This window comes from Myotis daubentonii, chromosome 15 (assembly GCF_963259705.1).
Source record: "Myotis daubentonii chromosome 15, mMyoDau2.1, whole genome shotgun sequence".
NCBI lineage: Eukaryota > Metazoa > Chordata > Mammalia > Chiroptera > Vespertilionidae > Myotis > Myotis daubentonii.
In genome coordinates this window covers 38,976,833-38,989,831 of record NC_081854.1, presented here as the reverse complement: position 1 = coordinate 38,989,831, position 12,999 = coordinate 38,976,833, and the positions used below count along the sequence as shown (strand labels likewise).

The following is a 12,999-nucleotide window of genomic DNA, read 5'->3' as shown; positions in this document are numbered from 1 at the left end:
GAACAGACAGCGCCAGCGCCCACAAGCCGTGTCTTTATTTTATAGCAGATGCCACGAGGCAAAGTAGGGGCGTGATCAAGTTGTTTACAGCATTCTCGTGAGTTTCAACCTCACTCAACTACAGGCACCTGAACTCTATCACAAGGCACGTGGGGCTACGTGTGTGGACCATAGTTCAAGTTTACAACCACAGCCGTTGGCTATGATTGTGCTGGGAGGGCCCTGCCCTTCCAGCTAGGACTGCACGTGGCAATGAGAGGACCCTGTCCTTTCATTAGTCCGAGGATTGAGACTGGCCAAAACACTGTAGCTGTGCCCCCTACAACCACAGTTTAGGTTGAAAATATTTGTACTATTTCTTGTCCAAGTATGATATAGATAGATTGGCAAAGAGAATATATAAATGTGCAAAAGGCATGAGAAATGATACTCAACTTCAACACCCATCAGGACAATACAAACTAAACCCATAACTGCTTCACATCCATCAATCAGAGTGGCTAAAAAGAAAAAGATAGACAATAGCAAGTGTTGGTGAGCATGTGGAGCAACTGGAACTCTGAAAATCACACACGGCTGATGGGAGTGCAAATTAGTGCAATCACTTTGAAAAGCTGTTTGGCAGAATCTACTAAAGCTTAATATACACATAACCTGTGATCCAGAAACTTCATTATTAGGTGGGTTTCCAACAGAATGTGTCCATAATGTCACCAAAAGGCATACAGAAGAAGGGTCAGCAGTAGTCTTCATAACAACCCAAAACTGAAAACAACTTGAATGTCGACCATTAAATAGAAACATTGTAAAGTATTCATACAGAGGAATATTGTATGTTCTACTTATGTAAAACATTAAAATAGGCAACATTGAGCAATGTTAGAAATTAGGAGAGTGGTCACCTATGGTGGGTAGTGACTGGGAAGGGGCCATGGGGGAGCTTCTAAAGCACCGGTCGCCAACCTTTCAGACCTCATGGACCACCAGTGGTCTGCGGACCACCGGTTGCCGACCGCTGTTCTAAAGCACTGGCAATGTCTTGTTTGATCTGGTTGGTGGTCACATGCATGTGAACTTTCTGAAAATTCCTTAAGCTGTACTCAATGATTTTTGCATTTTTCTGTATATACAGTATATTTCAACACAAGGTTAAACAAATTAATACAGAGCAGTGTCTTGGCTTCTCAGTTGTGGCTCTGTCCTCTTTCTTGTTTTATTTTCTTATTGCTGAGTAGAGTCTGGGTGTATGTGCTTTGCAGGGTTACGGGAGGTGGGTAATGCAATGAGATAAGCTTGATTCTCCCCCTACCGCATGCCAAATGGGTCCTGCCAGGACCAACAAATTGGATAATCAGAGGCAGATGCCTAGAGATGGCAGTGGTCTCAGGAATCACCGTACATGTTTCAGGAGAGGGAAATGAGGCCTACAGAAGTAAAGTTAATTAAGAGTATGTTGCACATTGGAACAGAACCCACTTTATATCAGCCTTATATACAGGCAGATGTGGCTGTCAATGACCTCTTTCACATCCATCACAAAGATGAACATTAACTTGCCGCCTTCTTACGTGTTAAGTGATCACTTGCTCTCTGTTCAAAAGAAAATCTCCTCCTTAGGAGAAATAACCCAACATCTAGTCATACGAGACAACTGATCAGATTTCCCATCACTCACAAGAGTGGAATCCCGAGAGAGCTAAACGAGAGGAGACTACGTTTTGTGGGAACCAGAACACATACAGCGCAATTATTCCCTTCTAGGGAAAGCTCTAGCACGTCCCATGTAAGAGGTCACTTCCTCCCTACGGCGCTATTATCTAAACTCTCATTGTCCCCGTTTTAGAGGTGAAAAAACTAAGACACAGAGGTGAGTAACTTGCCCAAGGTCCTACTAGTGAGTGCTGGTGTGAGAATGATCCTGACAGACTGCTCTTAACCACTGCTGTATGGACTGGGATGGTGCGAGCCACGATGGCGGGTGCCTTCTGGAGACACCAGGACACCGTAATAGACAAGAGAGCGGGAAAGATGGAAGGAAGTCCCCCAAAGAGCAGGAGACTCATGACAACAAAACCAAAAAAACAAGAGCTATTCATGTTTGTGCTGGCACACATATGTGCGTACAACCATGTTATAATATACAGGGTATTAGAGAGCCACACTGATCATTTAAATGGATCAAGCTTAGTTGGGAATTGTTAAATCTTTGTTTCACTCTATGCTTTAAAGACTGTACCAAAGGATATCATAACTCTGGTGGTAATGAAATATTTTAGCTAATTTCAAGCCACAGTGTCAGGAAAATAAACTTAAATCGTAAAGTTTCAACTAGCCAGGAACATGGGAGTCCTCATTCACCTGCACCCAGCCACTCTTTTTTATTTTTAAAATATTTTTTTATTTATTTCAGAGAGGAAGGAAGAGGGAGAAAGAGATAGCAACATCAATGACCAAAGAGAATTATCGGCCTCCTGCGCACCTCACACTGGGGATGTAGCCCACAACCTGGGCATGTGCCCTGACCAAGAAGTGAACCATGACCTTCTGGTTTATAGGTCAACACTCCACCACTGAGCTATGCTGGCTGGATGGAACCACTCTTATTTTGTGTCATGATGTACCATGTACATTACTACATATGCAACTGGGCTTTCTCACATTCTCCTTCTTCTAGTCATCCCAGAGCATGACTTTCATGTGTTTCAGTATCTCAACACACACACACACACACACACACACACACACTTCTGTCAGTTCCAGACACTTCTCAATTGCAACACAGAATGAAATCAACCCAAATGCCATTTACTGCCTCATGCATTTGATTGAATTCTGAGTCAAGTATCATTTACATGAATATTCTTGGCCCTGAGCTCAACAGATGAGGATCACACAAGAGGGGAAAGAACACTTGTCCCAAATGCTTCTAAGCGGTCTGCATCCCTGGACAGCACACTTCACCCTGGCAGCCCCGAACACACCACACTCTACAAGGACGTCTCACACGAGCGGAACACGAACAGGTCAAAGAAAACAAAAGGCCGCCCTTCTCCATGAAGGCTGGACTTAGCAGGGCTGCCGAATGCAATTCTGCACTGAAATACAGTTTTCCCATTTCAAAGCGACGCGGAGGCACGCAGCTTGGTCGATTTATATAATGCCTGGTCTCCCAAGACTTTACAATGCGAATGGCATCCATCAAATTAATTTCCTTGGGGACTGTCTCAAACACAGAGAATGAAGAGGCCCAGACCATTAAACATCAAAAGAAATGTTCTAAATGGTCATTAAAGTTCTATTCTATTTTCTCTTTCTGGGAGCAGATTAGATTAATTCAATTGAGAATATCATAAGTATCAAAGCTGACAGTGTGAATGGGTCGAACTGGCTGGAAGAGCGCTTAATATTGCAGACATCTGTTCATTCAAGTTGTACAGAATGCACGCAGAATAGGGAGTCGACGCAGAGTGTGGGGTACTTACCAAGCCGGCACAAGTAGACACGGCCACGGAGGAGGAGTTGTCATTTCTGATAAATCCCTGATAGAAACAGCGCTGCACCCTGGGTCCCCAAGGCTCTGAAGCACCATCTTTTCCAAGTACCTGGACAATAAAGTGACTGCTCAAAATCGCCGAGGGCTTCAGCTCTAAGTGGAGCTCCTGTCCAAATGCTGAAAATTGGTAATGCAGGGAGCTGCTGGCACTCTGCGCTGACCGCTTTCTCCTGCCGCTGTGCACAATGTCGTGGGAAATATAGGACCCGCCCGCGTCCACTTCTACTGGTGTGACAAAGACGTAATCTGCAAGGGGAAAGGTTTAGCTGTCAGCACCCAGAGCCCGCAATGCCAACCCGTCACCTCCCACCAGGCTGGCCAAGAGTGATGCATGGCTCAAAGGTATCTTTGTTCCTGTGGCCATGCGTCTACATGAAATATAATTCAGAGGAGGACCCGTGGTCCTTCCCATTAGCTCTGCCTCACTAATTCCTATGAACACTAACCGCCAAGCACAACCTTGATGAATGTGAAGAATATTTGTGGAAAAGGCCACAAACTCTCCTGGTCTGGGGAGAAGAGAGATGGGCTTTTCCTATATTAGTCACTGAGCCATTCATTCCTAAACATTGCTTTTTTGGGAGACAACATACATATAAAACTACCAAAGTAAAGAATTGAAATTTTTTTTAAAGGAGATTACTATCTTTGTGTTTAACCTGAATTGGGACCATTTTTTTTTGGGGGGGGTGTTGGGGTGGGAGGAGGTAAGGGGGGGGAAGGGGAGGCAAAATTTAAATGTCAAATAACTCACAGTGCTGAGTAACTTGAGAGGCTTCCTCAGAAAATGCACAAGTAAGCGCAGTTTCCTATTTCCAATATTAATTATACGTGACAATAAAACTCCAGAACTTGTAGCACTCTTAACCTTTTACTATGAGCTTTTGCAGGGACAATCCCATTTAATTGTAAGCACCCAATAGAGTGGATGCATAAAAATGGCTCAACGCCGTCAGAGCTTTTCCCATGCAGGACGATGCTTCAAATTGCTCAGACATGTTGTCAGAGCAGGGACACCTGGAAAGGCATGTTTAGAAATACCTTCACCATTGCTCCCTGGAGCTGCACTAATTGCTGCTTGTTCCTGAGAGGAGGAGCTAAAAAAACAATTTGCTGCTTGAAAAAAAAAAAAATGAGAAGCCAGCACACTGCTTTCTATCACAACACATTGAAACTGAAAGTCTCATCCCACAAAATGATGTGGAATATGCCCTCTGCGCTTTAAAAAAACGCTCTGCGTTTCCACTTTCTAGGCACAGAATGGGAAACTAATTTGGAAAGTGTTTAGAAAGATTCCAAATAACTAAGAGGCATGCTTGAGTCACCGGGGTCCTCGTTCTAGGAGGAGGAAAACAGGAATTTCCCTTTTCCCAAAATAGTAAAAAAAAGGATAAAGATAAAGAAGCCCTATAGCTAACAGGAATCATATCAAAGTATTATTATGTTTGGAAAAAATACCAATATGACAACTTTAAAATGTTTTCTCCTGTTTGACCATCTGCGACTCTTAATGCTTGAGCAACTCCCATTCTTACAATATTCTCTATGTCCTGCCTCTCTCCTTCTCTGACTCCTTTAACTAGAAATACTTGCAAATTGGCATACATATTAAAAAATTGGAAAAGACGTTTTCCTCCTCTCTTAACCTTAAGAAACAAAGCAGGTGTACACTATTTCTCTTTTTTAAAAAAAATCTCTATTATGATGCTTTACAGGTATGTGGTTTTCGATTCAATGCAGCTTTTTCTTAGTGAAAAATCCACTTCCTCCCTTACTAAAACCTAACTGTGTGAACCACCCCTGACACGTGCAACAGAGCATCTCCAATAAGTTGTTTCTGACCTCCTTGTCCAGAACCATCTGAAACCCTGCCTGCTCTTAACTGGGAGGCCCTGTGGGATCCTTAGCCAGCCTTTGCAGTGGTTCTCAACCTTCCTAATGCCGCGACCCTTTAATACAGTTCCTCATGTTGTGGTGACCCCCAACCATAAAATTATTTTCATTGCTATTTCATAACTGTAATTTTGCTACTGTCATGAATCGTAATGTAAATATCTGATATGCAGGATGTATTTTCATTGTTACAAATTGAACATAATTAAAGCATAGTGATTAATCACAAAAACAATATGTAATTATATATGTGTTTTCCGATGGTCTTAGGCGACCCCTGTGAAAGGGTCGTTCGACCCCCAAAGGGGTCGCAACCCACAGGTTGAGAACCGCTGCTTTAAGGGACTCAGACTGAAAAGCGCCCCCCCCCCACCCCCTCTCGCTCAGCCCCACCCACTCAGACACCAACACCTGCTACCAGTTTGCTTCCAAGGGGAGAACGAGCAGGCTGATGATGATATTCGGTCCTTGATGGGAAGGGGCAATGAGAGTCCCCTGTGGAGAATGATCTGATTAATCAGCTCAGGGGCTGACTAAAGATGAGGTCCCTACAGGTGGCAGCTGGAACAGAGGGAGCCTGCAGCCATCTGACCAGATGGGACAATGGGAGGTTGTTTTAGAAACTGCAGCCAGCCTTTCTGGTTGGACCAAAGCTCTTCTCAATAGCTAATTCCTGCTCTGTCCTACTCCCTCCCTCACTGACCCACCCCCTGCCCCAGTCCCTCTTCATGGCCCTGCCACTCCCTGTCCCCAAGATGATCCCTTGTCCCCTGGTAGGAGGACATGATCCTGCAAGGGTAAAGATTAGAGAATCGGTTGAACCTCAGGTCTTGCTGGACACCTTGGATCAGGGATCAGCTGGTCTGTAGCTGGTGGGAACGTGGAGACAAGGATTTTCCTTCTGGGCGCCATCAGAAGTTAATAAATGATAGAAGCGAGGGGTGGTCTGGAGGTTTTCAGCTGGGGAACCTCGGAAGAGATAAAGACTCCCCATACCTCAAGCTATCTTCTTCCCTCTAACAGTGGCCTTTGGGAATCCAGGACACAAGGGCAAAGAAGCAGAGAGGACAGGAAGACAGGGAACAGAAGTGGAGAGGAGAGGGAGGAGGAGAGGTGTGGGGAAGGAAAGGGGCCCATATTCTTTCATCCCCAAGACAGTAGGTCCGGCAGGCTTGCCCAGGGGAGGAAGGGAAGGGAGCGAGGTGCCTTTTGATACCAACCGCCTAGTCCGCATCCACTTCCTAATTTCTCACCACAGTACGATTTTATTTTTAAAACAAGCCATCTGTGAACAAGGGAAAGTATTGTTTTCTCATTTATGTGACTTGAAGCTTGAGGCATTGATTCTTTTGATAAGTTCTGAGTCCTTGCCACACTTCCCCCCTCTACAAACAGGAACCATTTCCAACACGCACACACACCTGCCACGTTGGGGGCGGATGGGGCGGGGGTGGGGTGAGCCTTTGTACCTTTTCCCCTCTTTGCGGGGGGGAAAAGAAGGGACAAAGTGCCTGGACAGACTCCTAGGGGTGGGGTGGGGGGGCAAGTACGAACCGTCATTCAATCCGCTGCCGCCGCAGTGGCTGTCACTGGCTAGGGCTGCTGCGACCCAGGCACAGCAGAGGCAGCACAGCTGGAGCGCCTGCAAGAGAAAAGGGGACATCGCGCGTGAGGGGCGAGGGGGGGCTTGCCCCCGGCGCCCCCCGCTCTCGGCGCGCCCCCTCGGCGGGCACCTGCCTTGGCCACGCGCCCCAGTCCCGCCGGAGCCCACGGCGGGCCCGCGCCGGCGGCGGGGAGGGCGCACGCGAGCAGGAGGGCGCACTCCATGGTCAGGTGCGGGCGAGGCGGCTGCGGACGGCGCGCATTCTCCCCGCCGCCCCGGAGCGCGGCGCTCCAGGTGCGGCGCCAGGTGGGAGCCGCCGCCGCTCACATCGTGGGCCGGGTGCGCTGGGGCCTCCCCGACTCCGACCGCCTGCCTGCGCGCCCTCCCTTCGGCGGGCGCCGGCTGCGGAGCGGCCGCCTGCGGCTCCCCTTGGGGGACGGGGGGCTCCGCGGGCCGGGGCTGGCGCGCGCCTCCGAGTGCAAACGGCCGGGGGACTCTGTCCGTGCCTGCCCGCGCGCTTGCCCGCCAGTCTGTGCGTCTGTCTGGGTCTGTGCGAGCGTCTGAGGCTCCCGGGGAAAGCAGCGCCAGCTGGCTCCCCCAGCGCGCCGGAGCCAAGCGCCCGCCTCTCCACCGCACGGTGATTGGCGACCAGCGGCTCCCGGGCCCGTCCGAGCCCCCGGGCTGGTGCTAGGGCGTGGGATTCCCGGCTCCTGCTCCGAGGGAGGGGGCGAAGAGGGAGGGGAGGCTGGGTGAGTGCAAGTGGGAGGGAGGGACCCACCGCCGAGAGAGAGCTCGGAGCGCCCTGGGTCGGGCTTGAAGAGGGAATTTCAGCTTTAAGCGCAGGAAGAGATGAGTTGAGAAAGGGGGAGGGAGGCACAGGTAAGTGGCGCGACTTCTTTGCTGCCTGTCTTCTCTTCTACAAGTCTTCTGGGTGCGGGGGCAGACAGGTACTGAGCCTTCTCAACACCTCCCAAGTGCCAGGTGCCATCCCCTGCTTTATCTCCTTTACCTTGGGCCCTATCCTCGCAAAGGTGAGAATTATTAACTCCTTGATGAAGATGAAGAAACTGGGCTCAGATGGGCTCAAGCACATATACTTTGGAAACTCCCAAATCCAGGCAACCGGAGGGCTGGAACCCTGAGTCTTGTCAGCAGCATGACTGAAGGAGGCCAGGGTGGTGAGCACACAGTGGCGTGCACAGATGTCGTCAGGTTGTACCTGAAATATGATGACATATAATGTTATTAACCAGTTTTATCCCAATAAATTAGAACATCACACAGCTGGCTGGCAGGGGCCTCGCCTCTTCTGGATTTTTCTCTCTTCTCCAAGTGACCATGCTTCCAACTCCTAACGTTGGAACCCTGGCCCCAGACACCCCAATATGCAGAAATCAGCCCTAACTAACAGCGCTGCCATCACCACGGATGGGCATCCCATCTGCAATGTGCCTGCTCATTTACTCAGTACATTTATTTTATCCCTACTGTTTGCAGTGATGAGCAAAATATATTCTCAGATGCTGCCATGATGGAAAAGTTCTAGGCCAGAGCGAGAGGCAGAGACATGGCCAGGTCAACCGGACCTTGTAGGCTGGGGTGCGGCATGTAGGAATCAGTTAGATTTAAGGGGAGACAGAGAGAGAGAATGTGTAGGAGGCAATAGATGGGTCATGTGTGGACAATGCTGGAAGTGCTGAGCAGAGGAGAATGGCAAGGAAGCTGTGCTAGAATCATGGTGAGCAACGCTGGTGTCCTGGACCAGGGTAGTGGCAGTGGAGTGGGCATATCCCTGCTCCGGTCCTCAGGGCAGGGAGGTAGTTAAGATGAGGTCCATGTCACAGTTTAGAACAAGTGACAGCTCAACAAGCGTACGTCTGTCTCCCTGGATGCAGCAGTGGAGAGGTAGACCTGGGCGGCAGAGACAGAGAAAGGGCACAGCTTCTGCCCAGGGCAAAGCTGTTTGGAAAGACCTCTCAGTGAGAATATCTGGGTTCAACAAAAACACTTAGCTTTCCCTGCATCATCTGCATAAGCACTGTCTCTTCCATTTTATAACCTATAAAATAGGAATACAAGTCATACATCAAAAGAATAGTGCAAGGATTAGGTGAATATATTTTTCTGGGCTTTATAAATGGGCTTTTAAAGTTAGAAGAGAGGATACCCCATAATTCTGTTGCTTTCTAGATCGTCAGGTCAAACTTCAATGTGCACAAAATTCACCTGTGCTGCTGGCTCACCAGGCAGATTCCTGAACCATGAGCCATGGAAATTCTGACCCGGTAGATGTGGTGCAGGCCCCAAATAAGCATTTTCAGCAAGCACCTGTGGGTGATCCCGACACGGTGACGTCAGGGCTTTATGCGATTTCAGCAAATGACTGGACACTAAGGGAAACTGGACATGAAGGACACGCAGCAAAAACCGTGCTTGATGTCGTGTCACCAAGCAACAGACTAGATAAAAAAGGAGACTGGGGTGGACAGCACTGAATTATATGGCCCAGGAAACACTCAGAGACCCGCTCTTACCATGCTCAGTGCCAGACTGTGCTGGTTTTTAGCCTCGGCACCGCTGACATCTGGGGCAGGATTGGTCTCTGTGCCAGGGGCTGCCTTGTGCCGTGTAGGGTTTTAGCACCCCCACAATTGTGATAAAACGTTGCGACATGACCAGATGTCCCTGGGGAGCAAAATCACCCCTGGTGAGGACCCTGGGTAAACAGCATGGATCCCAATCCTATTCTGGGATCTTTTTCTCCATCAGCCTGGAGCCTCAAAGCCTCTCATTCCGATGAACAAATACTTGTTATATTTGCTGAGTGCTCACCCTTTGAGGGTCTGGAGGCCTCCTCTTGAACCGAATAATGTAAGAACCCCGTGCCCCACCAATTTTGCAGCTCTTCTCTCCAGTAAACCTTCGCACTTGGTAGATCCCAGCCCTCCACGGTTTGATGTAGAAACCAAGACCTATTTCTCACATGTTAGTAGATCTAGAGATCAAAACTTGCAATTTCATTCATTTGAAGATGCTCAGGACCAATTCTTTCTGTGGAGCTGATACAAAAGCATAGTCATAACTTCCAGAATGATTTCCGGCCTTCAATGTTCTAGGAACTGGCCCTGCAATATGTATAAATTGTCTCTAGATGGTGACAGAGAGTCGTGAGCAAGTGGTCCAGTCTGGCAGTTATGAAGTGCACTTGGAAATACAAATCTTAGCTGATTTTAAAACTATAAATCTAAGACACCGTAATGAATACCACGGTAATCTGTCTCAGTCCATGCGGGCTGCTATAACAAAATACCATAGACTGGGTGGCATATAAACAACAGAAATTTTTCACAGTTCGGGGGGGGGGGGGAGTATGTGTGGGTGTGTGTGTGTGGGGAGCCCAAGATCAAGACTCCTGCAGAGAGCTGTCTGGTGAGAGCAGGTTTCCTGATTCATAGAAAGCCTTCTTTCCACTGTGTCCTCACATGGTGCAGGGGCAAGGCGCTCTCTGAGGTCTCTTTTATAAGGTCCCATTCATGAGGGCTCAGCCCCAAATACCATCACATTGGGGCTTATATTTCAACATATGGATTGGGGGGAGGGGCAAAAATATTCAGGCCATTGCATAAACCAATGAGGAAAAAGAAAAAGAAAGAAAAAATTCCCGTTGTGCTGTATTCTGTCAAACATAGCCCAGAGCCTGGCACACAGAAGGCATTCAGTAAATATTTGTTGGAATGGAGGGAGGGAGAGAAGGAGGGAGGAAGGGAGGAAGGAGGAAGGAAATGGGAAAATTTGAGGTGGAGAGGTCACACCATTCACTCTTAACTATGTAAAAAATTTCCCCCTTTCCCCTCTAAAATCAGTGGTACATTGGTTTTTCTTCTTTTCACACTGATATAAGTTTAACCATTTTTTTTTCAAATTAAATGCCTTAAGTCAAGGACCTCTTCCTGGCCACAGCAAGAAGTAAATGGCAATCCCTGTTGCTTCTTCCCTTTTCCCTTGGCCTCTGCTCCAGGAAGATGCAAGTGTCTCTTCCATGGAAAGTAAGAAACATTCAGCCCCTCCCCCACCACAGCTGACTTTCCGTCTTGTCATCCCCGACCTCAGTCTTCTCCTCTCTTTTCCATGCAGAGCAGAGGGACTGCCCTTCCTTGGGTATCTCAAAGCTGCAATGACGAGTCTGTCGGGTTTTATGCAACACACTCCGGACAGTTTCCCGTAGAAAGTATTTTCACGTCCAAAGAGAAAGCTATCCAAAGCCACGCATCCAAACCTAGCACAGGATAAAACAGAAACAGAAAACAAGGCTTCACTTATTTCAAAACGGGAGCCAACAAGAAAAATAGAGAGATGGAAACGCACCAACATCCTCAAAGCCCTGAGAAGCAAGGGCTGCCTTCTGGCCAATGTCTCCGAAACAGGTGCAGCGAGCCACACGGTCCTCAAAGACAGCGGGGAGGCGGGAGGAGGTGGAGGCAACAGAGCAGCAGGTCTGGACATTTTCTAACTTCCTTAGAGATAACCATCCAGGAAGATGAGCTGCTTGCTTCATCACACAAAACAGAGCGGAATCCAAGCAAGTGGCATGCAGCGGCTTTTATTTTTCATTTGCCAGGGACACATATGGGGAGCAGGATCTCGCACCAACGAGCTCTGGAAATCGTGTCATCAAACACAATTTAGGAATTATCAACGATTTTCCCTCCTCGCATTTTATTCAGTCTTTCATTGCACTTTCTTTTTTTTTATATTTTTATTGAGTTCAGAGAGGAAGGGAGAGGGAGAGAGAGATTGAAACACCAATGATGAGAAACAATCATTGATCAGCTGCCTCCTGCATGCTCCACACTGGGATAGAGCCCACAACCCGGGCATGTGCCCTGAGCGGGAATCGAACCGTGACCTCCTGGTTCATAGGTCAACGCTCAACCATTGAACCACACTGGCCGGGCACATTGCACTTTCTTACAATGGATTTCTTCCCTTTGCAACCTGTGCTTGTCTGACTTATCTATAGGACGAGGCATCGCTCAGCTTCGTCTGTTGGTCACCCTCTGGCTGTATACTGCTTCCCTGGTCTATGTTTAGTCCTTTCCCAAGTCCTGCTATTGAAAGTAGTTTATTTGCCCAAGGCTAGAGGCAGTATTAGAACTAGACTACTTATTTCCACAAACGAACCCAAGGCCAAGTTCTGAGCTCTCAAGAGTGTTATATAGACCTCGCAAAAGCTCTGGAAAATATCAGGCTGCCTGTGATAGGGAGATGAGCTTTGTCCACATGACCTTTTCTCTCCTCATTCTCCCCCACCATGACCTCATCACACGCAGGCTGACACCTGCCCCGGTGGTTCCCCAATCGCATCTCACACCAGCCAGGCCTCCCCACACCTGGGATAGCCAGGACTGGGAACTACCGCTGCTAATCAAAACCACCTGGGGGATCGTCAGAACTGCGTTCTTGGGCATCCCTAGGAATAGCCCAATTAAGTGGGTCTGGGATGAGGCCCAGACATCTGTCTTTTAACTAACACCTGGGTGTTTCTGATGTAACTAAATATACTACAACCCAGTAATTGCGGTCCAGCGTACTTAGGCCTCTACTCGAATGCCAGAGCTACTTCCTACTCCATGGGATCTAAAGCTTCTGGGAATGCCTTTGACTCGTTTCTTATTCATGGAGAAAGCAAAGGGATTGAATCCTTGCTACAGTGATGAACTGTAAGTATTTGTTACTTAGATTTTGGGGTAGCAGAGGGTAATTTGACTTCTAAATGTTTCTATCTCCCTTTTGTCTTCCTTTTTCTGGTTTAATCCATGACAGAGACCTGCCCAAACACATAATAACACTTCCTTTTTTGGCAAGAATTATTGGTCAAGAGGTAGATCTTGGACTCAAGTGTGGCCTATTAGAATCATTCACTGGTGTTGATCTGCCAAAGTTGGGAGAA

At 48.0% G+C, this 12,999-nt stretch overlaps 1 protein-coding gene across 2 annotated transcripts in view; it reads right to left on the bottom strand.

Annotated features, from left to right (window-relative positions):
• The window catches only part of ADAMTS18 (ADAM metallopeptidase with thrombospondin type 1 motif 18), a 129,803-nt gene extending 122,133 nt beyond the window's left edge, over positions 1–7,670 (bottom strand). Inside the window, exons 1-3 of one of the 2 annotated variants that reach the window (XM_059667390.1) lie at positions 7,184–7,670; positions 7,001–7,088; positions 3,483–3,799 (exon numbers count right to left, since the gene is read on the bottom strand). In XM_059667390.1, the coding sequence (XP_059523373.1) occupies positions 3,483–3,799; positions 7,001–7,088; positions 7,184–7,273 (495 nt within the window). In that variant the 5' untranslated portion in view covers positions 7,274–7,670. Of the gene's footprint in view, positions 1–3,482; positions 3,800–7,000; positions 7,089–7,183 lie in introns of those variants that run through there. The other variant, XM_059667389.1, reaches the window with a different exon arrangement.
• Between the last annotated feature and the right edge of the window lie 5,329 nt (positions 7,671–12,999).